The 23,747-nt window shown below is 40.1% G+C and overlaps 3 protein-coding genes across 4 annotated transcripts in view; 2 read left to right on the top strand and 1 right to left on the bottom strand.

The window, feature by feature from the left end:
• The window catches only part of LOC109483056 (uncharacterized abhydrolase domain-containing protein DDB_G0269086-like), a 26,530-nt gene extending 24,098 nt beyond the window's left edge, over positions 1 to 2,432 (top strand). For both annotated transcript variants that reach the window (XM_019786013.1, XM_019786012.1), the window contains exon 2: positions 1,120 to 2,432. In XM_019786013.1, coding sequence (XP_019641572.1) covers positions 1,173 to 2,273 — 1,101 coding nt within the window. In that variant the 5' untranslated portion in view covers positions 1,120 to 1,172 and the 3' untranslated portion in view covers positions 2,274 to 2,432. The remainder of the gene's footprint in view (positions 1 to 1,119) is intronic.
• A 2,013-nt stretch (positions 2,433 to 4,445) lies between these two features.
• LOC109483026 (torsin-1A-like) lies at positions 4,446 to 9,772 on the top strand. The gene is made up of 6 exons (XM_019785981.1): positions 4,446 to 4,518; positions 5,009 to 5,280; positions 5,975 to 6,150; positions 6,743 to 6,867; positions 9,236 to 9,387; positions 9,647 to 9,772. Exons 1-6 carry the CDS (start codon positions 4,446 to 4,448, stop codon positions 9,770 to 9,772), a joined length of 924 nt encoding a protein of 307 aa, XP_019641540.1.
• Positions 9,773 to 10,796: 1,024 nt separating this feature from the next.
• LOC109483147 (prolyl endopeptidase-like) lies at positions 10,797 to 22,312 on the bottom strand. Its single transcript, XM_019786147.1, has 19 exons — positions 22,154 to 22,312; positions 21,554 to 21,681; positions 21,161 to 21,256; positions 20,651 to 20,819; positions 19,564 to 19,665; positions 19,173 to 19,235; positions 18,871 to 18,950; positions 18,300 to 18,465; positions 17,827 to 17,922; positions 17,105 to 17,209; positions 16,523 to 16,708; positions 15,950 to 16,063; positions 15,069 to 15,217; positions 14,415 to 14,531; positions 13,929 to 14,024; positions 13,592 to 13,693; positions 12,624 to 12,783; positions 12,159 to 12,227; positions 10,797 to 11,316 (listed from the first exon to the last, which is right to left on the bottom strand). The coding sequence occupies exons 1-19, from the start codon at positions 22,220 to 22,222 to the stop codon at positions 11,248 to 11,250; spliced, it is 2,136 nt and encodes a 711-aa protein (XP_019641706.1). The 5' UTR covers positions 22,223 to 22,312; the 3' UTR covers positions 10,797 to 11,247.
• Positions 22,313 to 23,747: the final 1,435 nt, after the last annotated feature.

Here is a 23,747-nt window from a genome sequence, read left to right as displayed (position 1 = left end):
AAAAAAAAAAAAAAAAACACCGGTCGAATAAAGCCCGGACCCAATAGATTATTCAGCCTGCGGCTTCAGACGACTTTCAGACATCTTCACATGACTCACGGGAAATTACAAACCAGATGGTGTTCCAACGGAAAAGCTAAAGTGACCTCAAAGGTTAAACTTGTACATGCACACTGCTACTTTAACGTAGCGCCTTGCCCTTAAGGCTCTATAAACAAGGATATTACTTCAACACCTCTTATCTATAAAGTGTCCTCCTTCATGTCCCCATTTAAGTATAAAGCTGTACTCCGAATACACGTGCTTAGAGTTTTAATAGATATGGAAGCTGTATTGCTCAGTTGCGTAGGAAGGTCGAGAAGCATTTAAAACTATTGTATAAAAATACGTGTTCCAGCGCTACAGTTAAATGGATATTGGCATTTAAAAATTACACTCGATTTTATGGGGAAAAAACGTCGTAAACACACAGCACGGGACAGATATAAAGTGGTTGTAGAGACTGCTCGATAAAGTTCACTGACAAAGCAACCAAGCGTCACTGTGGTATAATAGGACATGTAATGAACATCCGTTTAGTATCAATTGTTTCTGTGCTCTGCCACATGAAACAAAGTTAACCGACCAAACAAATTGAAATTAACGACGTTATCGTAAAGATGTCCAATAGTGTCCAGAAACTATTTTCAAATTCGTTGCTAACAATAGATACTTCTTCTCGTCTAGACTTTGGAGACTAATTTTGCACATAGCTTCATTTATTATTTTTTTGAGAGAGACCTATGTAAGATGTGCATCATAGATATCTTTACTTGAATGTCCTTTTATGATGTGATACTCTATTTCATTCCCTGCATCGATACAGGAAACCTCCCTACGTTGTATTTTCTCACGCCATCCCAATCGTTAGGTTCCAGACTCCATAGCTGCAGACCGTAAAAGGCAGAATCCATTTGCAACGCCACCGCATTACTTTTCCCTCTTCAAAGGCTAAGCTCGACTACCTGATGAAATTTAGGTGGCTGTCCATATTTTACCTTATCTCCCAAGGCTAAAGGAAATTGAAGGCGGTTTCGGTTATCTAAAAATACTTAAAAGATGCATTGTCCTATTTTTCAGGAGACTGTCTGACGCCCCCGTAAAACGTCCAGGGCCACCGGCGAGTGTAAAAGATGTATATCACCGGCATACAGAGAGACGCGACCGTTAACAATAACAACTGCATGCAAGTATCAGCTGGCAACTTAAACTTGGGACAACCGTCGAAAGAGCTTCTTCTGAACGGTAACATCGGTTCTGTTTCTCCCACTGACAACTCCTACGTGCTTCTCGAGAACCAGAGAAACATGAACGGAACGATCACGACCAAGATGGCCGCCTTGGACATCATCAACGGAAGTGGCACGATGGGAACGAGTGAGATTGGGTACAAGAGCGAGAACGAAGCCAACCACATCAATCAAAACAGTACGTCAATCTACGGCTACACCAATAACAAGATCATCCGCAACATCGTTGGAAACGATCCAGATCCCGTGGAGAACGCCAACAACGCAGTTGACACCACGTTACAGAAGGACAGTCACATTGTCTGCGAAAATTCGAACATGCCAGAGAACTCGACAATGGATGATACCCAATACATCAAGGAGGATGAGCCGGTGCGAGACCTTCCAAACAATGACTCACTAGAGAAATCCGATACCTCTGAGGAGGAAGCGGAAACCGCCGGAGGTGACACTCCGGAGGGAAAGGAGTTCAATGGTAATGGCATTGAAGAAACCAAGATGGCTGCGCTGGAGCAAGACAGCGATAGCGACACATTCGATACAGAGAAGTTTGACCACGAGAGTGAATCAGATGACACGCTGGCTCCTACTCCTCAAGAAAACGAGCCTCTTGAGGAACAAGCTGGTCTGGAGGCTCAGGCGTCTAAGGGGGTCGACTTGGAGTCAACAACAGGTGAGAAAGGGGCAAGCGCAAGAAGCATCCGTCAAATAAAGAGCAGCTTGGAAGAGAAGGTTCGCCGTCTTCAGGAGGAGAAGAAAATGGTGGAAGACAAAATCCGGCTGGCTCAGGAGGAGGAGCAGATTCGGGCCCACGAGAGGAGCAAGTACCAGCGCCAGCTGCGCATGTGCAGACGGGACATGATGCTGCGCAGACTCCATGACCTCGGGGTCGAGCTGGAGGACCAGGCCCAGCGGCTCCAGATGTGCTACAGCAGTCTGCTGTCCATGAAGATGGAGAACTGGGCGGCAAAGGACGACGAGTAGAAAATAAACATGCCGTAAACCAGCCACAGACTGAGGACTGTAGTAAGGCGATTGTACATAGAGAAGCAGCGCTAGCATTGATTCAGAAGCAGTGGGCGCGACATAAAGTTTGTTGGATGCTAACTTTATATAAACTGGAAAACCTTGGAAAACACACCATATAGGATAAACTAGATTGCAACATTGTTGTGAGAAGTTTTTTTGTGAAATAAGTTCAACCAAATGTGGAAAAACGGATGAAACGTAATTCTAACACTATTGATAATCCACTTCGTCGAAATGTTTAGTTATACTAAAAAATGTCTTCCGCCTATTACATACCATCGGCGAGTATATTTAAGGATCCATGGAGTACACTCGAAATTATCAAAGTGTAAAGTTATAGTTTACTACATCTAAACGGACAACAGAACTATGTGCAGTGACTGTTTGCTATAGTTTTTGTCGTTGGTAAAGTATGCTTGTATACAAACTGTCAAACATTCCTCAGTCTTGAAGCAAAAAAGTGCTTGTTTGTAAATCGTTCTGAGACTATATTGCGAATGGTCTGTATATTCCAGTGGGTGTTTTCATGCAAACAAAAGTTATCTAATACGGACGTACAGGCAACATAAGAATGCGATCGAAGAAATAACAAAGCACATCCAAGTGAGTTATAATGGCATCCAATTATGATGTGCACAAGCTGGGTATAGTGAGGGAAATTGGAGATGTTCCAGATATTTCTGTATATTGACCGACCTCCTGATTGTATATATCTTTCGTTCTGATTCAGTGTCAAGGGAATATCAAAATTGTATTCAGCGTACCTTCGAGGTATTGCTAGAAAGGCAGGTAGAGTTTACAGCTATCGATAGGGCCATTTTTCGTATAGGTAAATCTATATCATACCCCTGTGGAAAAAGAGTAAGCATTAAGGACAGAACGGAAACCGATATTTCCGCTTTTATCCGATTACCTTAAATCTTGGCACTGGGAGCAGAAACTCTGCCTTAGGATCCGGTAATTATAAATAAAGACCAATCGATGTTTGTCTCCATTGATTTTGAGGTTGTTGGATTTTCTTCACAACGCATGTATATCCACAGGTTCGCGCAAGTAGCTTAGTTACAAAACGGAACCTTAATCATGTTAAGATAGTGGATATAGAGCGGATTTCGTGCAGTGTAGGAACTTTAATTTGTCATTATCAAATAAGTAAATGTTGTGAAAGACAGAGGGGGAAATACGCATTACCGTCACACAAAGCTGAAGTCTAAGCTATTTTACTATAACATGTAGCTTTAAACATGAAAATACTGTAGTATATGCATGTTACTGTAATGATAGTACTGATAAGTAGGCATTCAATGGGCCATTAGCCTTTGCTACAGCCATTACCTGAAGCTACTTTTCTAGGCCATGAAATATTCAACTGACCCTGATTCACCTGTTACAAAACTGGTTTGCAAAGGGTTATGTGGAGCAAAAAGAGATATAAAGAGGTTTACATAATATTATGTCTATATGATTCAAACATTTTAGCAGCCAAGGTATGTGTTTATGGTGGGACACGATCTGACGACTGAACAACAATCCGACAGGTTCCCTTGTTTGGACGCGCTTAGTCAAGAGTCTTAAGTTTGACACTTGGACTTTGTATTGTTTACATAAAACTTGAGTCACTATTGAACTAGATTTGTCAAAGGGTGGACAAATGATTTCCAAACAAACATACACACTGTACTTGCTAATCGATACAGTAACTCTAGATCTTTATTTGCGTGACTTGATTCATCAGTTGGATATCATTTAATAGCAATCTGATCCACTCAAAATATTTAAGCATCTCCTATTTCAAGTATCGACGTGTACGAAAACATTAAGGCCAAGACAATGCAGGTTTTGCCATGGATTTGTTTAATTATTAACGATATACCTCAACGACGTTTACTTACTTAAGACCAGGTTCGTACATGGGTACATAGTTTTGCCAGTTAGTTTGAATTCCCTGCAAGTTAGTTTGAATTTCTTGCTGTATGGAATCGCATTGATCCATAAACTACCATATAAAAAGACATAAAGATGGGGTCTGACATCAAGAAAGGTTTTCACCGTGGAGGAATAACCATGACTGTGCATGCTGGAGTTGCTGTTGCTGGACTTATTGTGTCAATAATCATATCCCTTATGATGTATTCCTCGACGCCACAAGTAGAGCCAGTTACCAAGATCTGTGAAGGGGAGTTCAACCCAAACATAACTTGTAAGTATGTTACAGTTCCTTACTGTATTTTGACTGGACACACTTGATACAATGTTAGTACTGTGTGTGTCTGGGGGGGAGGGGGGGGCAAATGACTGTACTCCTATCTAAACATTGGATTGTTGGCAGCAATGATAACGATGATCACTATATGTTCCGATTATAGAATATTAACTATATGCCATTAAAAACAAACTTCAGGACGCTCGTTGCCTGTCAACGTTTGTTAAAAAGTAGATAGCCTATTTAGTAGGTCGAACGTAAATGCTGCATTAGTACCCTATTTGCACAAGACACAGTTTGTTGATACAGTGGCGCTGCAAAGAGAAGTATATAACAACGAAGGAACGTCAAAACGTACGTACAGAATGGACTGCATATTAGACTCTATCTTCTTGTATATGGATTGGCGCCACGTACAACAATAAACAGCTATAAGCTTATTCATGCAGCAACCTACCCCTTCTTTCTTCTATATTCAAATCTGTAGATCTAAGGATGTTGCTGACCAAACGGCTATACGGCCAGCCTCTAGTGCGGGATGTTGTGGTCAAGGCCATCCAGGGTCACCTGACTACTCCAAAAACAAGTAAAGCACTGGTTCTTTCCTTCCACGGGCCCTCGGGCGTAGGAAAGACGTACGTGACTAACATGATTGCAAAAGCTATCTTCACAAACGGTACAAGATCTCCATACGTTATTTACTATTCCGCTGAGATTGACTTTAAACACGCCGATGAGCTACACACGAGGGAATATAAGGTGAGAAGAACAGTTACTGTCTTAGACTAATATTAATCCCAACTCAAACCTAGTAGTTGTTTTCTCTCCAAGCAGAGGTTGTGGGGGAATGATCGTTAACGTTTTATATATGGCCGTTTTTTTTTTGTGTCCTGATGGCCGCGGACCTTCTCTGGCTAATGGATACTGCCTGGCCAATTTGATACTGTCTTTTTGCCACCGAGATGGATCTGCTTGGAGATTAGTAGTTGTTAGTTATCAGTAGTTCTCTGTGTATTAATTGCCTGTTCTTATACCAAAGGTTTCTTCTGTACTTGCAATTAGACGTCGGGCATAAACTTGCAAACGTTCAAGTATTAATGTGATGGTATTTACGTTCACTGCACAAAGAGTTGAACTTGGCAGAAAACATACATGGATATCTAGCTACAAGATTGCATTTGGTTTGCGATCGACTTTTAATAGGCACTCATTTAACAACTTTGCTTATAAGGTGAGAACAATTACTGTTTTAGACTAATATTAATGTCATAATATTTACATTCAATATGCACAAAGAGTTGAAATTTGTACGAAACATGCTTGGCTCATCTAGCTACAAGATTGCCTTTTGCTTGCGATCGATATTTAAAAGCGTCCTTATCTAACAACTTCAGTTTTTATTTTCGTATTCAATCTCCTATCTCCTTTATTTTCATATTCAATCTCCTATCAGAAACAGCTCCGCCGTGCTATCTCTGAAAGAGTGAGTCAGTGCCAGCATTCCATTTTCATATTCGACCATGTGGACAGGATGCCGCGGGACCTTATTGACACCATCAAGCCTTTCGTTGAAGAGTACGCCAGGGTGGACGGAATTAACTTCAGAAAAGCTGTCTTTATTCTGATAAGGTACGTTGGCCATAGTGTGTGGTAGACGCCAAGCTGTAAATATTGTATAACATTCATTCATATATTTGGTGCACGTTGGCAAAATCAGCATTGGGGCGGAGACGGGGAACGAAACAGCTTATTAGCTTTAGAAAAGAATAAATATATCCTCATAAGATACTGATTATGTCTGTATTTATCCACCCAACACTAAATAATGATATTTAGTTGCTTAATCTATTTAACTGGATTGTAATTGGAAATCGTAATTCTGAAGTATTATTAAGTTGTATGGAGTAATTAAGGACAAATCTTATGATTATGTCTGATACCTTGTTTTTTCCACATGCTAAGCAAATCAGGGACTCTGATAGGAAGGTAGGTCAAAGATCCCAGTGAGGTCCCAGAAAAGGTTTTCTCGTTTCCTGACTTTAGGTTCCTGCTATATGTGCGTTTGGCTGATGGGAACCGGTGGGAATATGCATACGCAGAATCAACTAGAAATTTACATCAATTAATGAGAAATCTTCAAATATGTCTTCAAGGTATAGGCACTGAAATTTCTTGCTTCGTGCTTTTCTTCCAAAAACTCATTATCTGTTCCCTCCTACAGTTATTCAGCATCTGATGCAATTATCAAGATGACGATGAAGTTAAGGTCGGAAGAAATTGAAAGAGAAGAATTTTCCCTGGAGGGTTTTGAGGAAGCTATAACAAAAAGCGCTCTTGGGAGAGAAGGTATGTCTAGAATTCTAAGTAAAAAAATGAAGATGTAGACAGTACACTATAACGACATAGATAGGACGAAGATTAATATAATAAGATTTTTTAAAGAATTAATTGATCGATGAAAATTAGAACGATATCCGTGACAAAAATGGTATCTATTATGCATGGCCTATAATTGATAGCATAATATTCAATGCAGTCTTCTGTTTAATGTAAATTTTAAATACTCCGTCACTATTACTAAACCTTCAGTTAGCAACTCAATGTTTTTGAGATGCTACGTTTTGACATGTCAGTGTACATTTGTACGTTGAATACATATATATATTAGCATTGTTTAACAGCCAATACAAGCATCGGCAAGCATGGACCTGCATAAATAAAAAAATGTGTTGCGTCGCGCCTACATGACTGTAAAACCTTGAAGATTTTCTTTATTTCGCAGCCTGGTGTTCTGATGTGAATATAGACTGGTACCACGGCCATCCAGTCACTGGCCACTACCACAAAATACAGACATATCTTCACCGGCCAGTTTATAAGAACGAAGACAAAGACCAGTACTTATACTTCAACAGCACACATTGGATAGTGGCTTGGGAGACGAAGAACGTAGCAACACTATTGATGTATGTAAGAGATAAACCTATGAGACCTGAAGAAGTAAAAAAGCCATGGAAAGTACTTCTGGAAGACGGCTTAACGTTTGGAGACGCCCCAGAAATTCGGCTTACTTGCTCTGGTGAGTTGAGATTCCTGGGTCACGTTAAGAGATAAGACTATACTTTTGGAAATAACTTTTGCTTTGCATGGATTTACCCTCCCATACACAATATAAATCAGCGTTATGTTGGTCTTATCATATCAAAAACTCCATCCAGCGATATTAGATCCAACTTCCTACATATACGGACACGGCATGCATCAACATATCTGGTTATCTTTAATGTTGGGGAACCTGGCATAGGATTCTCTCTAGTAAGGCACGGGAAATGGAAGTCATTTATTTCATACGGTGATGTTAAATGGTACCCAAACTTTGTGCCATGGTCAAATAGATGAATAGAAGAGAAAAAACATTGCCAAATATTGACTAGTAGTAGTACACATCATCACTGAAAGGGTAAATGATGCAGAAACGACAAAAACACGCTGATATTTGACGTACGTCACGTTTGACACGATCTGCGGCCTTGCGTTCAGCTATGCCGTCTTTGACCACTGTTGCGAACATAGAATTAATAGATCTAGACACGCCTAAATCAAACCTGTGTTCATTTATATGCATCACCTCCCTCCATGAAGAAATGGCTGTCTTGAATGTTTTATTTCGCAATCTATCAGAGACACCTGTGCCAAGCGGTGAGAATGTGTGCATGGATACAAGAACACACGCTTGTCTGGAAACAGTTCAAGTCCAGCGGACTGTCAGGTGTGGATTCATGTGGCTACACTCCTGCAAAAGGTATTGATTGTCACACGTATCATTATTACTATGTAAAGTGCCCATCAATCACCCACGTTGTTATCACAGCTGTAGTCGTATATAGTCATATTGTAAGGAATACACAACGAGGGCAACGAAGAAAGAGGAAACATAACTGATCCAAAGGCTAACACTTAGCCTTGGACTGTGGAGATGTAGAATATATGGATGTCGTTGATCATCGCTTGGTGCAATTTTGCGCTACATTCGTCACCTGCAAACAGGTGAAGTGTATGTGATTCATTCATTGTTTTTCACGGGCAAAATGCATCCCATATCTATTGAAGCTAGCCTTTCTGTTGAATACTAGCCTTTGCTATACCTTATGTATACGACGTCTTGATGGAATGTTCAAATGATTAATCATAGTGTTACTTTCTGTATTCTGTTGACAGAAATTTCACGGAAAAACGGCAGGCGATATGTGCCTATACTCGCTACTTCTGCTGCAAGGGATTCATCCAGGAAGGGACAGAATGCATCAAAGGTAAAATAGAACTGTAACATTTGCAAAGAAAATGCATAATGTTTACCTTCGCATATGGTCTGCTCTGTTAATTCTTACTCAAACACATCCATATATATGGTGACAGGAGTCTAAATCCCTCCTGCTATAAAATTGCAACATAATGTAACCTAACACTAGTTACCATGGTGACAGTCTGGTTGACCAGGTCAGAGGTCAGTGGAAATGAAGAGGAGGAAGAAACAGAGCAAAAACAAAATAATAATAAAACATAATAACATGTAACTAGTATTAACATATGCTATTGACATGTTATTGTGTCATATCACAAGAACATAGGTTATACACAAGAACTCTTTACAACTTGAGCCTTGCCCTTTGACCTCGCGCATGCACAGTTCATAAAATGAAGTGGCTTATTTCAGGTCATCTCCCCTGGCAGGAAGAGCTTCTTACCCAGGGTCTGATTGATCACGTTGTTCCCTTCCTACCTCTAGCAGTGGAGCATGTCGAAATGTGTATCAGGGATGTCCTACGCGAGCTGAACAAGGAAACTAATATGACCATGGTACGTGCTGTTCTTATATATAAGATATGTGATTGGAAATGTAAAATAAAAAGTGCAGTATGGTTTTAGTTTGGAGTGATTTGTAGGCGTTTCAAAAATTGTTTGGTCAGATACCTAAAGTCTAGCGCCATTTGTTTGATAGATTTCATTCATGCTGTAGATCAAAAGGAGTCAAAATCTAATTACTACTATTGAAATACGTCAAACAAAATATGCTAATCTTAAAAGTTGCACTTAGAATTTCAAACCCATTTGTGTGCCCCTACAGACCAGGTTAAGACGACTAGCAGACGAGATGCCCTACCTGCCTAAGCATGCCCTGGTCCAGTACTCTCAAAATGGATGCTTCAGAGTCAGAAATCTAGTCATCACTAGCATGGCTGATATGGACTGAAAACAAATTGACGACACAAAAGGGAACCTTTTGACACTAAAACTTCAGCAGAAAATTAAGATGAGGGGCTGTACAAGCAACTTTGCAAAGTTCCTCCATGGAGGTTGCTTGCACAGCCCCTTCGAATCTGAAGGTAAAGTTGGACATAGTACAATATGTTAAGCAATCTACAACCTGCACTAGAACTCATTGTACAACTATCTACAACCTGAGCTATAACATGGTAGCCTGGATCAACAATCTACAATTTTGGCTACAACACATGGTACATGGGCGAGAAAACAGCAATTGTTGCAAGTTTATAATAAAATGCAAAACGTACATACTGTAACAGTGAATGATGAAAGACGCAATAAATGGATGTGCAATATAAAGTGCCTATATTATTAAAGCATGTTAAGCATAAGACCTTGTAGATCAGTTGATGTAAAACATACACACATACAGCCTGAAGATAACTCATCTCTACTTAATGACTCGAGTATCTCATCTACCCATCAAACACACCAACCCTGACCCGATGAGCCACCCACTACAGAATAAGTGTTCTCCAAAGACTCTTCCTACACGAAACAGGGAGGCTATTTTTACATCCAATCAAGTATCGGCTTATCTCTCTCTTGGTAATCACCCTCCCACACACAGAAGGGCGCACTTGTGAGTAAATGAAGGGCTTTGTGATCAACAGGGCAATGGGCTTTTCAGTACCTGGAGAGCAATTAGATACTACTTTCCAGAATGATGGAACTACAAGCAAAGAATACAAATTCTACTTAACAAGAGATTCTGAGAAGCAGGAACTATACATGTACATGGAAAATTGTATGTAAAATTCTGTAGGAAGGCACAGACAGACAGACAGACACACACACACACACACACACATGATTTCTTTTGTATCTTTTCTGGGTTACCTTTATGCTAACTTCAATATATTTAGAAACAAAACACAGACAAAAACACACAAACAGATTCATATTGGACCCCAAAGTCACATGTAATATCCATCTAACCAATGCAATGTTTGTAGGAAGAAGAAAAAAATCTCATATAACATTTGGAATTCCTTCCAGCACAACTATCAGAATTACTGTAGTCCATATGGTTGAGTTTAGGCTGATGAACAGCAAAGTATCTTCATACACGTTTGAGACACAGGCCAAGTGGTTCTTACATATCTATGTTTTTCCTGTGGCAAAATTCAGCCCTTTGTTTTAGTGGAAGGGCAGTAGCCCTCAGAAGTCTACATTACATTACATTGCAAATTGCCACCTTGCATTGGCACATGTCTAGTGCCCTTTCAGAGAAGTAGAAAGAGTTTACAAACCATTAGGAAGAAGAGCCAATATCTGGCAGAGTTGTGCATTCATTAACACGGTTTTTAGTACATTTGTAAGACCAGAGGCTGTTTGTTACAACAGCCTTCAAAGGTTAGCCGAGTATTTCTTAGAATTACACAATCCGCGGATTATCAGTCACTTATCCCGCCATTCTAACTTCAAGTTTTCCGCGATAAAAGCGTAGATATCCGAAGTTTCTTCAATCTGCAAGAAAAATACAAACTTTAACAAGAAAAAAAATCACAAGTTCTTGATCCCATTAAATGCATGGTTGCAACAAAGATCACCAAAGCACACAGGCAGAATTCGCAGGTAAGACAGCTTCATAATTCTCTTGAAGTAGTGAGTGAGAAGAAGCAGTGAAATACATTCTAAACATCAATGCTTTTGATAAGCAAGTGTATGGATGCAGACTAGAAACATTCTATTAACCAGTAGTGATTGCACAATTGAGGTTCAAACATTACATACTATTGTTAAGCCTATACACTACTTGGTCCATTATTGAAATTGTTGCATGCTGAAACGCCCTGCATGTTCAGTCACACCCTGAAATTGCATGTACCTCTGTCTTGTATTGAAGTTACTTTTATTCATGTGTTTTCTGGATGATTATCATCATCATTATTATGTTATGGCACATGCAAATGCTTATTTTGCAAGTGCAAAATAAATGTATGCAAATGATGCGTTAGAAAACATAACATCATATTAAAAATAATATGATGCTAATTGTAATAGTTAATTGCATGCAATTAACTAAAAAGTCATGTCAGCTTTGCAACAAGACCTGAGTATTTGACTTGCATAAAAAGAATCAACTGATTAAAAAAAAACAATGCCTAGGCAAAAAATGTTAACAAATTGAACTGGTAACAAACAGTGTATCAATTGTTTTACCTCAACGTAAACAAAACACCAACAAAGTTTGCAACAGCACGCATACTACATTTGCCAGCAAAATACAAAACACATCAATTCTTTTTATTCCAATGCATCATGATATGCAATCAACAACAAGAATGTTGAAGAGAATGTATATTTACCACTTTTGCTGTTGGTTTGCCGAAGCCGTGTCCAGACTTGGTGTCCACACGGATGAACAGTGGGTTGGTCTAAAGAAATAAATTAAAAGAGTCATGATTTCAAAGTGCAGCTGTAAACATCAGTTTGTTCTAAGGATCCCAGACAGCATATGTTTAAGCCAGTTCTCAGTTTGAAGTGTGCATGGTATCAAGCATGGTGTAGACAAGAATTGACAATAAACAAGTTAGGGGGTTTCACCTTATTAGGCATGTACACTTAAAACTGCGAAATGGCTTATTGACCACACACCATTGATTTTCGTAGAAAGCTACCTGTACCTGGAATAGCCCTTATCTGCAGCGATTTCTTTGTGAACTTGTATATATGAGAATCCTATTATAAATTACAATATAAAGTTCCCTTGCCTATACAGAAGTCTCCTTACCTTGTACTTCTAGGAATGCTGAAGAATGACATTTCCTTACCTGCTGTGGGTCGCTACCCAGAGTGTGCTGTATTTCAGCCATGAACTTGAGGGAATGGAGAGGGACCACACGATCATCATGGTCACCTGTCAACAGCAAGATAGCCGGGTACTGCACCACTGAGTCTGTCGGCTTCTTGATGTTATGTAGAGGGGAGTATCTATGGAAACATGGAGATTGTTTAAAGTTAAAACTTTTGATCCAACACATATGATATGCAAACATGATATGGACAGGGACAAATGGCCGAAGAGGATCCTCACACTGGATGTGGAGGGTCCAAACCCCCGTGGCCGCCCTAGAAGAAAATGGTACGACAATGTACGGGAGGACCTCCACCACCTGAACTTAGATAAAATCAACCCACAGGACAGAGACAAGTGGCGTGCTGCCATCAAGCCCCAGATGTATTGTGCAAGCACGTCTAACCCTTGGAAGACGGGTAACAACAGACGATAAACCGGACAGTGACTGAGTGAGTGACAAAAAGTTCTCTCAGCAGTCACTCTGGTCTTCCTCAGTAGACTGAACCAGTGGGGCTTGTTTGAAGCGTGACATCAACACAATATAGTTTCTTGCTCAGATACATCTTTACCATTTTAGTAGATTATTCAAGCCGCATTGCTTGAATAAGTATAGCTACTGGTAAAAAGCATCATACTTTACCTCTATCAAGGATGATTGATGATGACACATGTTTTACAGTATACTTTCATTATAACAGGCAGGTATCATCTTTGCTATGATTAAAAATTTAGTAATATGAATAGTCCCTTCAATGGCTGAAGGGACTACCCATATGTTTTAAAGATTAATAAATAAAAAAATAAATCAATAATAATGTGTCTATCTGGGAAGAATACATTAATCAAGGAAGAAAGTAATTTCAAGAAGAATACATCCACCTTACACAGCTTTAATTTACTTTACTTACTACTTTTTTTTACTACTTGAAAGAGTTTTCTTACTTAATGAGGTAGTCAAAGCCCTCCTTGTCATCTGAACAGCCGAAGTCTGTAGTCCAGGCATGGCCGATGGTGAACTTATGAAACTTCAACATGTCCATCACACTAGAAATATATGTAAACACAGAAAAAGTGCTTCAATATAGTTCAGTACACATACATGTAAGAAAGTGGCTAGACATCAGTTAATTCAGTAGAGACTTTTTGAAGCACATGTTTATAGTCTCATTCTATTCTACTTGTTTCCTATAGATACCATTAGATATTAAACATTTGTTAGCGTGAAAGTCAGCAAATATATTTGTCCGGTTCAGGAATATCTAGTACATGGTTTACTCACGGCACTTGTGACACAGCACAGCCAAACAGATCAGGTCTCTGGTTTACACAGGCTCCCACCAGTAACCCTCCATTGGACCCTCCATTGATCGTGATCCTAGAGCATTGTGACAATGTATTATATATTTTGTACTTAAGACAACAGCATGGGGGGGTGTGTGTGTGTGTGTAGAATACTGCTAGAAAAGGACAAGTAGTTATAATTACATTTTAAGAAAATAGTAACTACAGCTTCAAAAGTAAAATGACACAAACATGGCAATATGGCAAAGACCTTAGGCATTTCCAAAAACATACATGACACAATAAAGTAAAAGATTAAGAATAAAAATAGAAACAAGTTCTTACATGACAATGTAGCATTTTAAATCCTAAAACAACAATGGGCATTGGGATTCAAACATGCTGACTAGGGGTGTGTACCAGTAAGCAACATTCATCCACACTGCTTATCTAATTTCCTTTTCAAACAACTCTAACCACATACTTGGAAGCTGAGGTGTACTTGTTCTTGATGAGGTACTCAGCTGCACACTGGAAGTCATCAAAAACATTCTGCTTCTTCTCCTTAGTGCCAGCCTTGTGCCAGATCTCTCCATATTCACTACAGGGGTTAAAAAAAGAAAACACTTGATGAAAGCTAGAAAGACCACTGTTTCAGGATCCAGAAATATGCTTGATTTGATTTTAATTTGTTTTATTGAAATTGTCACGATGCAATGCACGTGAGGCACAGGCAGCTTTTGCTGGTGTTGTGCCCCACACATAGAACATTACAATCACATATAAAAATATAATATTATGCTTTTTGTTGTTTAGGAAGGATAGGAAGAGATGGAGAGCTATCATTGGCATCGAGGGAAGCTCGACCCAGTGAGTGAGTGAGAGAGTGAGTGAGTGAGTGAGTGAGTGAGTGAGTGAGTGAGTGAGTGAGTGAGTGAGAGTGAGTGAGTGAGTAAAAGTTTCTACAGTTTTGAAAAAAATGCTGGATGTAACAAAGTGACAATGACAGAGCACAATGCAGAAAAGAGTGGTTGAGGAAGGTAGTTGAAAGATTACAGCCTTTAAAAGCTCTCAAAATGCTCTCTCAAGCTTTCTTTTTGACAGTAAACAGTAAGACAGGAAAGCTGTAAATGCCTACCCTCCTCCTCTGATGTTTGGTACAGCCAGAATCCCGCCCAGATGCAGCATGAAGACAATCCTGGACACACTGAAGGCAGGAGTGATGGAGATGTTGAACCCACCGTACCCATACAGCAGCACTGGGTGACTGCCATCCAGTGGGATATCCTGCAATATAAACAAAACATTTCATTTGATTTAATTTGATTTATTGTAATTGTAACACTACAATACACGTGGGACAAAGGCTGCTGTTGTTGGTGTCCCACACATAGAACCAAATACAGGACAGACAAGACTCATTTTTACTTGAGTTAAGTGAGGAAAGTCATGTAAAGTGCCTTTCCCCAGGGCACAAGATCGGTGTCATGTCAGGACTCAAACTCGGGACATCTTGGTTACGCCTCTGCCGTTACGCCACATGACCGCAACAAAACATTCATACAATATATCATGAGCCTATTCCTATGTTATATCATTCCTAAGGTCTAGGGAAAAAAGGTTGTTTTTATGGTTACATAAACTACTCTTAGGCAAAAACCTGGGGGGCATAACTGATTGCTAGAGACATTACCGTACTGTAGTGTAATCAGGAACGCAACATAAAATTTCCTACACCTACCTATAATTCAAATCATAATTCAGTGAACCTGGAAATGTAAGCATCTATCTATTGAGGGAAAGGCATTCTGGAGATAGTCTTGCATATGTTGTACAAAAAGTTGTCTTGCAACTGCTGCCTTAGATCCTTGTTCTGTCGTGTACAGCCTGCTTAAAAATCTTACCACAATAAAATTGTACCCCAAAGTATGGCAAGTGTACCCAAACTATAAGCCAACTGCAGCCCAGACTGTACCCAGGCTGTATTAAGTTATGAGCTGAGACTCGCACACAACTTACTTTCTTGTGCACGATGAACATGGGGACCTTAGTCCCATCCTTGCTGTTGAAGAACACTTGGTCAGTCTGGAAGCCACTCGGGTCAAAGTCTTTCACCTTAATCTGACGGAAGACCTGTATAGTGGAAGACAGTACCGTTACAAAATTTTAGGGCAGACATAGGATTCATCAGTAAGTTGATTATATTCAGTTTAAATTTTTACACACTATGCTGAAAATCTTTTGTTCTGTTGCCAGAAGATCTGTTTTGTTCTGTTCAGTCTAGATTCTCCATTAAATTGTCATAACTTCAAGTACTAGATAAAAGTGAAATACACTGCTACTAAGTACTACTACTAGTAGAGACATCTTCACTAAACAACATTTGCAGTCAAATGTACAGAAGTTAGTTATTGCTATCCCTGTCCTTGGTACTGAACGATTTCCACACTAACACTGCTAACCATCCCTGTCCTTGGTACTGAATCATGTTCATGTTCAGTGTAAATTGTAATATAACCAGCTGCTGCCATGCAATATGCCTGTAAAGCTGGTGTGTTACATACAAGGGCGGTAATACTGCCTATGCCCTACCGTAGGTTCCAGTTTGTCCTTAGTGAGATCACAGTGGTAGATAACACCAGGAGTGAGGAAGGACATGAACTGGTAGAAGATCTCTGAGTCCTTTCTCCTGCCTGAGTACCCCACCACACTGCCTATGTCCAGGGGGAAGGTGGTGACACGCTGGCCTGTCTTCAGCTCATGGAGATACAACTCTGTCTGTAGGGGGAAACAGTGATGTAGTAGAGAAACTAGTTTGCAAGGTTCAGTTGTTTAACAAGATCCCCTGTTTTGATGATGACACTTTGTTATCTTCACCAGGCAATTATGACTGGTCACTGTGCACTGAAAACGCTAGAAACGTTGGCTCTTGTTTAACATGTGGCTGTGAATAAAGACCATTGCTAGGAGAAATGCTAGGGTGCTGTTCTATGCTGTATGCTGTCAGTAATGAGAATAATTCAAGTGAAGACTGCAATGTTATCATTTCTATCTCAAGTCAACTAGCACCTTTAGGTATTCTTGTGAAGTATTCTCTAAACTTTTATTGTGTTTTTCCCATGCTAATTTTGAAAGATGAAATACATCACTTGTGCTGTGAGCTTAGAAGTGTACCTTAACATCATGAAGATAACAGAGAACCAGCTTGTCCTGATTAACACAGGCAGTCCACTCCATCACATCAGTCTCACTCTCTGGCACAAGGTCTGTCCAATGCTCCTGCAGGACAAGAATGGTGTGTTTAAATGCAGGCATCTCCAGGGGCGGAAAGAAATGTATATGTCTGGTGATGTTAAGAAGACTACCCTGTATTGCGTTGGAAATTTCTACATCAATATCATAAAGACACTTGCATTGGAACTGTCAGAAAGGTCATTTCTGCTTAGCATATACACTGACTTTGCTATCACTCTCTTTAGTACTGAATAATATTCACACTAACAAAAAAAATGCTATCCCTGTCCTTGTTACTGAATGATGTTCACCCTAACATTGCTGTCCCTGTCCTTGGTACTGAATGATGTTCACACTGACACTGCTATCCCTGTCCTTGGTACTGAATGATGTTCACACTAACACTGCTATCCCTGTCCTTGGTACTGAATGATGTTCACACTGACATTGCTATCCCTGTCCTTGGTACTGAATGATGTTCACACTGACATTGCCATCCGTGTCCTTGGTACTGAATGATGTTCACACTAACACTGCTATCCCTGTCCTTGGTACTGAATGTGAATGATGTTCACACTAACATTGCTATCCCTGTCCTTGGTACTTCAACTTCAGCAGTAAGTATATAGGCAAAAAGAAGAAGAAGCAAACAGAGGACTCACCATTTCCGGTTTGCTGAAGTCAATATTGATGAGTTTGTAGCGAGGGGCATTCAGATTAGTCTTGAAGGTGAACACAGTTCCTTCATTTGCAATGTACTGTCAAGCAGAGAAAGAAACATTTAAGTTACAAGTGATAAAATTCTTAACCCATGATACAAAAGTGACATCTAGTGACTGATACAGGAATTGCAGCTGACAACATGTTGGTTGTTGGAATCTCCATCAGTGTTAAATAAATTTCACACTATTCTTCCTGGAGTTCATAAGGCTGATGATTTAAATCACCATTTGGCTAATATGTGATCAGGGTTTGCCAGGCCTCCTTCCGTGTAATCTGTAGTCAAACACCAACTTCCAGACACTATTAGTAGTATTTGTACCATCATTTTTGATACTGAGTAGTAACTTACATTTTTACCAGTCCCTATTTAAAATTCTTGATCCATTTCATACCAAGCATGCCATGTCCTTACCTCATACTCTGCATCAAAGTTGTCTGCGACCTTGACCCATGGCAGTATCCCTGTGACCTTGTAGTCCATGGTCTGAAGGTCGCAGTAGTACAGCCGGTTCACGGGGTCACACCCCTCCCTGATGGCCAGGATAACGTACCTGCCGTCATCCGACACTTCAGCGCCACTGCCAAAAATAATGTACATTAAGGTTGGTGAATTGAAGTGAATAACCAACTCTATACAGTAGCATGCCCCTACTCTTTTTCAAAAGGTGTGGTGGGTGTGGCTCTCCCCAAATGCGGGACCTTCACTCCATAGCCAAAACTAGGTACTCATTTTCACCTCATTTCGAACCCAGGACCTCTTGTGCTCATACAGAAGAGGTCCTGGGTTCGAATCCTACTCATGTCACCGATCTTGTGCCCTTAGGAAAGGCACTTTACACGACTTTCCTCGCTTCACTCAGCAGCAGTATAAATAAGTTAATCCAAATATAAATATCATACAGCTTAAACATTCAAATAGATTATCTGAGTTCTCTACATATACAACATTTATAAAGCAAAATAAAAGTAGTAGCGCTACTTACGGCATCCATTTTGGGTGGTCTGGAAACTCCCCACAGAGCACATCCTCTGATTGGTCGGTACCGATCACATGGTAATACAGCTGAAAATAGTAAATAAGAAAATATGACAATGTGTCCAGTGATTGAATTATGAACAATACTTACCTTTTCGTGGCATTCTTTGTTTTCTATAGTACACAAAGCTATGTGCCACTATTCATAAAATATTTTTCTACGAACTTACAACAGAAGAGAATGGAGTGTGCTTCATTATTTTGCTCTTACAACAATGTTACATTTAGGGCACTGTCTTAAATACCTACCTTTTGATGAAGATTTGCTGTAGTCTCAGTTCCATCAGCTTTGGTCTCTGGTTCTGGAAACCTCTGTTTAAAAAGAATCAGAAATGATTCTTACTAATAAATAACATTGTAGCTGTTTCATTCAAACTATAATTTCATTTAAAGAGTTGTATTTAAAAGATCTTATAATAATATCATCTAAAAGATCTTATGATATTCTTTCAATGGTAGTTATTTGTTCTTAATAACAAAATGGCCAATGTGTCCATGTGTGTATAGCCTGTGCATGTGTGTGTTTACTGACTTACATTATAGAACGTGTATGTCATTGTGTTTGTGTGACTGTGTGTGTGCATGTGTGTGTGTCCATGTGTGCGTATGTGTGTGTGTGCGTGCGTGTGTACAGACTTACATTATAGAACATGCCCTTGTGGTCGTGAGTCCAGCTCATGCAGCTGAACTTGACATACTCCAGTGTGTCAGGCAGCTGTTCTGCTCCTGCCACCTTCATGAACTGTCAGGATATAAAACATAAAAACAAAGTGTCAATCATGTACTCAAATACTGTAGACTGTCATATACTTGGAAAACATTGGCAGATTGAAGTAGCTATATATATATATAGTTTAATCAGGTTGGTAAATCAAAGCTCTTTTCATCTAACATCCAAGTGTTCACACCTAGCACTGTCACCTGTTTGAGGGCAATATTGCTACACAATGCTGTGAATGTTTCCCAAATGTGACTGAGTTTAACTCAAGTCTGGACTGTGATGAGGGATATACACAAACTCATATAATAATTCAATCCAACACATGGCATAGTTCTATATTCTATGGCAATCTTTATCAGTCGATATCTTTATTTGCAATCAAATACAGATTCATGTACAGATACATATTCATGCACAGATACAGATTCATGTACAGATACAGATTTTATGAGTAGGATGACTGTGTCAGTCCCTACACCTGAGTGAGGGTTACAGTTGACACGGTGGCCTTCGCGTGGATTTGTTTAAAGTGGATAACAGGTTGCGATTATGAGACCCACACACTTGGACATCCGTATTCCCCAGCGGATCCATATCGAGGGAGACGTGCTGGTTCCGGTTGGTATGCCTGCAGCGACCTGCCGGATGACTTGGTTTACGCTCAAGGTCCGCCTTGACTACGCCAGCCCGCCTGGCGCTGCTCTCGTCTGCCAGCTGAAGACAACTGCCTTTGGAGACTTGTCCCTCTATTTTAGGGGGGATACGTGTAAAGTGCCTTTCCCAAGGGCACAACATCGGGACGCATGTTCGGACATGCCCCTGTGCTCCGACCCAGAATCGAACCCGGGGCTCCTTGTTGTACACCAAACGCTCTGTCCACTACGCCACACGACGCCACTGTACATGGCATAGTATTACTTTAGTTATTAGGTTACAGACCTTGTCAATGGTGTGTAATACCCCTAAAGGTGGTTTACTGGTTACCTGAAACATGAAAAAAACAAACCTTGATCGTGACCCAATCAGAGCCGCTCTTGCTGATCCCGTATGCAAAGTACTCCCCATCCTCTGAGAAGGCAGAGCCGCGCAGACTGACGGTACCATCCTCTGAGAACTTGTTGGGATCCAGGAAGACTTTGGCTTCAGCATCAAGGGAGTCTTGTACATACAGCACACTGGAAGCATATTGCAACCATAAGTAAGGTTCCTTTACCAATCGTTGGTTTAGATGTATGCTAAGTTCTTCATATACCAATAAAACTTTAAACAATATCATGCAATACTATGCTTTACTATACAGCTTCAAAAAGAATGTGTTAGTCTGAAATACAAGTTATATAATGAACAACAACACTGCTCTACTCTTTCTTCTATCACAACTTCTTAGAACTATACTATAGTAGTAAAACCAACCCTGCAATATAAGGGCACCCCACACATCTAATCTAAATGTCACTACCCAGGCATTTATGATTTTGCTACCAAAAAATTGTATCTCAAATCTCTCCCTCCTTACCTCTGGTTCTGGAGTCCAGTGTTGTAGTAGTAGAAGTAGCGAGATCCCCTCTTGAAAGGACAGCCATACTTGGGATAGTCCCACATCTCCTTCAGCCTGTCACAGAGATAGAGTCACAGAAACATCATTGAATAGCTTATGCAAGGTTTGATTGAATTCTTGTCTATGGTAAAAAAAAAAAAAGAAATGGAGATTTTGGCATGTATCCACAGCAAATAGAACACTGTCACACACATCTCTACAAGGAAAGATGGAAGGTGCAACTTGCTGAGCAATATGCATGGAGTGCATGGTCGTAAACCAGAATGGCTGACCGCCAGAAGTGGAGAACTTTGTGAACAAAAAGAGTACCCCTACAGATTGAGCTATATGGGTATGCCATGGTCTCACTACCTGGCCTGAAACTGTTTCCTGACTGCACATTTCTCCAGGTACGGGAGGGTGATGTTGTTCTGAGCCTCCACAAAAGCCTTGGTCTCCTCTCCATCTGGGTCCTCCAACCAGGAGTAGGGATCAGGTACCTGCAACACACAGAAAATACAAAAACTTATATAATATATTCATCTACTATAACATCTGTATTTGTATATCTGGTATAACTGCCCCTCAATATAACTGACCACTTTGCAGGGAAAGGCATGTGGCGCAGTGGCAGCTGGCTCCAAATAAGTAGTAACACTTTGAGTGCAGCCTTTGCACACCTAGTACAACTAGAATGTATTACTTAACGTGTATTAAAATTTTGTGAAACTAGAATAAAGTTACATAATTTACATGTACCATTAACGTTATATATTTACCTAAAAGAAAAAAGTGTGGTCGTATATTTTTGCTGTACATTTTACCCTGATACCAATACTTTTAAGTCCGTGTACACGTATACAATGTTTTGTACAAGCAAGAGTAGTTCCTGTTATTGTTCCCGACTTCCACGTTTCTGTCGCATATGTCGCCCCCCTCCCCCCTAACTGACTAAAACAAGAGATGCAATACCTTGTTGCCGTGGTAGTCGTCTATAGCCGACTCGTCTCTCCTTGCCTCTGGGTACTTTATGGCAGCCATGGCGTAACAAACTCTGCTTTTCTGTCGGAATTCTGAGCTAAGTCGTGAAAAACGTCTGACAGCAAAACGAAAAGCCGTGACTGTGCGGTACCGGTGCGGTGACCCCCGACCCGGAAATGGATCAGTGAACAAAAACGCAAAGGAAGTGGATCAGTGAACCAAAACGCAACGAAACGAGACACAGTTTAGTTCAGTAGATCGTGTAAAAAAAAACTTTAAATGAACATATCAATCAAATTTATTCTCTGAATATTAAACAATGAATTAAACCTGAAAAAGTATCTCTGGGTTTGGATCTACGTTTACTTTATTTCTTTACTGGTGTGTTTTAGATGATTTCTTTACATTGCGTTTCACTGCGTTCAGTGTTCCATGATGCACAAGTGCTGCGCCAACAACTCAGTTCAAGGTCATGAAGGTAACATTTTAGACGTTTTGTGGCCATAAAGGTGACTTGCCATCGTCAGAAAAAAAACATTATATTGCTTCTAGATGTGTACGGAACATACTGAAGTCGACTTTGTCAACTTTGTACTGAATTGTGACTGACTGTTCCATGGATGACTGAGTCACTGACAGCGCCAGGTTGAATACTGACAAATTTTAACCGCCATTTTTACATTGTGAATGCCACCATTTGTGAACATGTGATTGTACTTTAAGTTGATGTGACTGTACTTTAAGTAGAAAGTATAAGAATATTCAGTATTAAAATCTAAAGGGGTCAAACGGTTTACCGTTGCAGCCTTTGAAGTTCAACGATGCTTCTTTCACACACCAGGCCCAAGGAGCTTTTCTTGGCCCCTCATGTACTTTTGATGAATCATCAACTTTGCCCGTCACATTCGTCGACGATGCCGGCCACCTGGCAGCTTTCCACTGTCTTCAGCCCAGTGCTTGCCTTCATGCTACCAGGTGAGACCCCCATCTCTTCTTACAAAATGAAATGTACTAGTAGGTCTCTCATAACGGTGACTGTTTTTCCAAGGTCATTTGTTGACCCCCCCTGTGGTTTTCCTTATCAGTAGTTCTGAATTTGATTACCCAGAAAGCTGAAATAAGGTGTATGAAATTTTAACTCTTGCCATGACCCATTTTTTCCCGTATTGTTAATAATTTGGTGGATTTATGGTCAACTCTTCTTAGAAGATCATATCCATAACCATATATACTAAGTAGTTTCCTAATTGTTTTCAGTGGCCAGTGCAAGGGTGATACTTCTAGTTCTACTGTAGCTGCTGGGTGTCCTCAGAGTACCCTCCCACAAGTTTGCAGTAGGGGTAGAAAAGACCAAGTATTTGGGATGGCTCACCACTAGACGAGAAAGACACTACTCTGACAGTTGTGGTAAGTATTGCCTGAGGTAAGTGTGCGGCATAAGAAATATCATTAGTATGCTAATGTCTGTACCCCAAACTGTCATCTGTAATGATTTATCAATTTTGTTCCTACTTAATACTACATTTTTTGGTATATAGAACATACATCAATGATTGATTTCAAACGTTTACGGTAATAATGATCG

This window comes from Branchiostoma belcheri, unplaced genomic scaffold, assembly GCF_001625305.1.
Source record: "Branchiostoma belcheri isolate BF01 breed outbred unplaced genomic scaffold, Haploidv18h27 scaffold62, whole genome shotgun sequence".
Lineage (NCBI taxonomy): Eukaryota > Metazoa > Chordata > Leptocardii > Amphioxiformes > Branchiostomatidae > Branchiostoma > Branchiostoma belcheri.
This window is presented reverse-complemented; position numbering and strand designations above follow the sequence as displayed.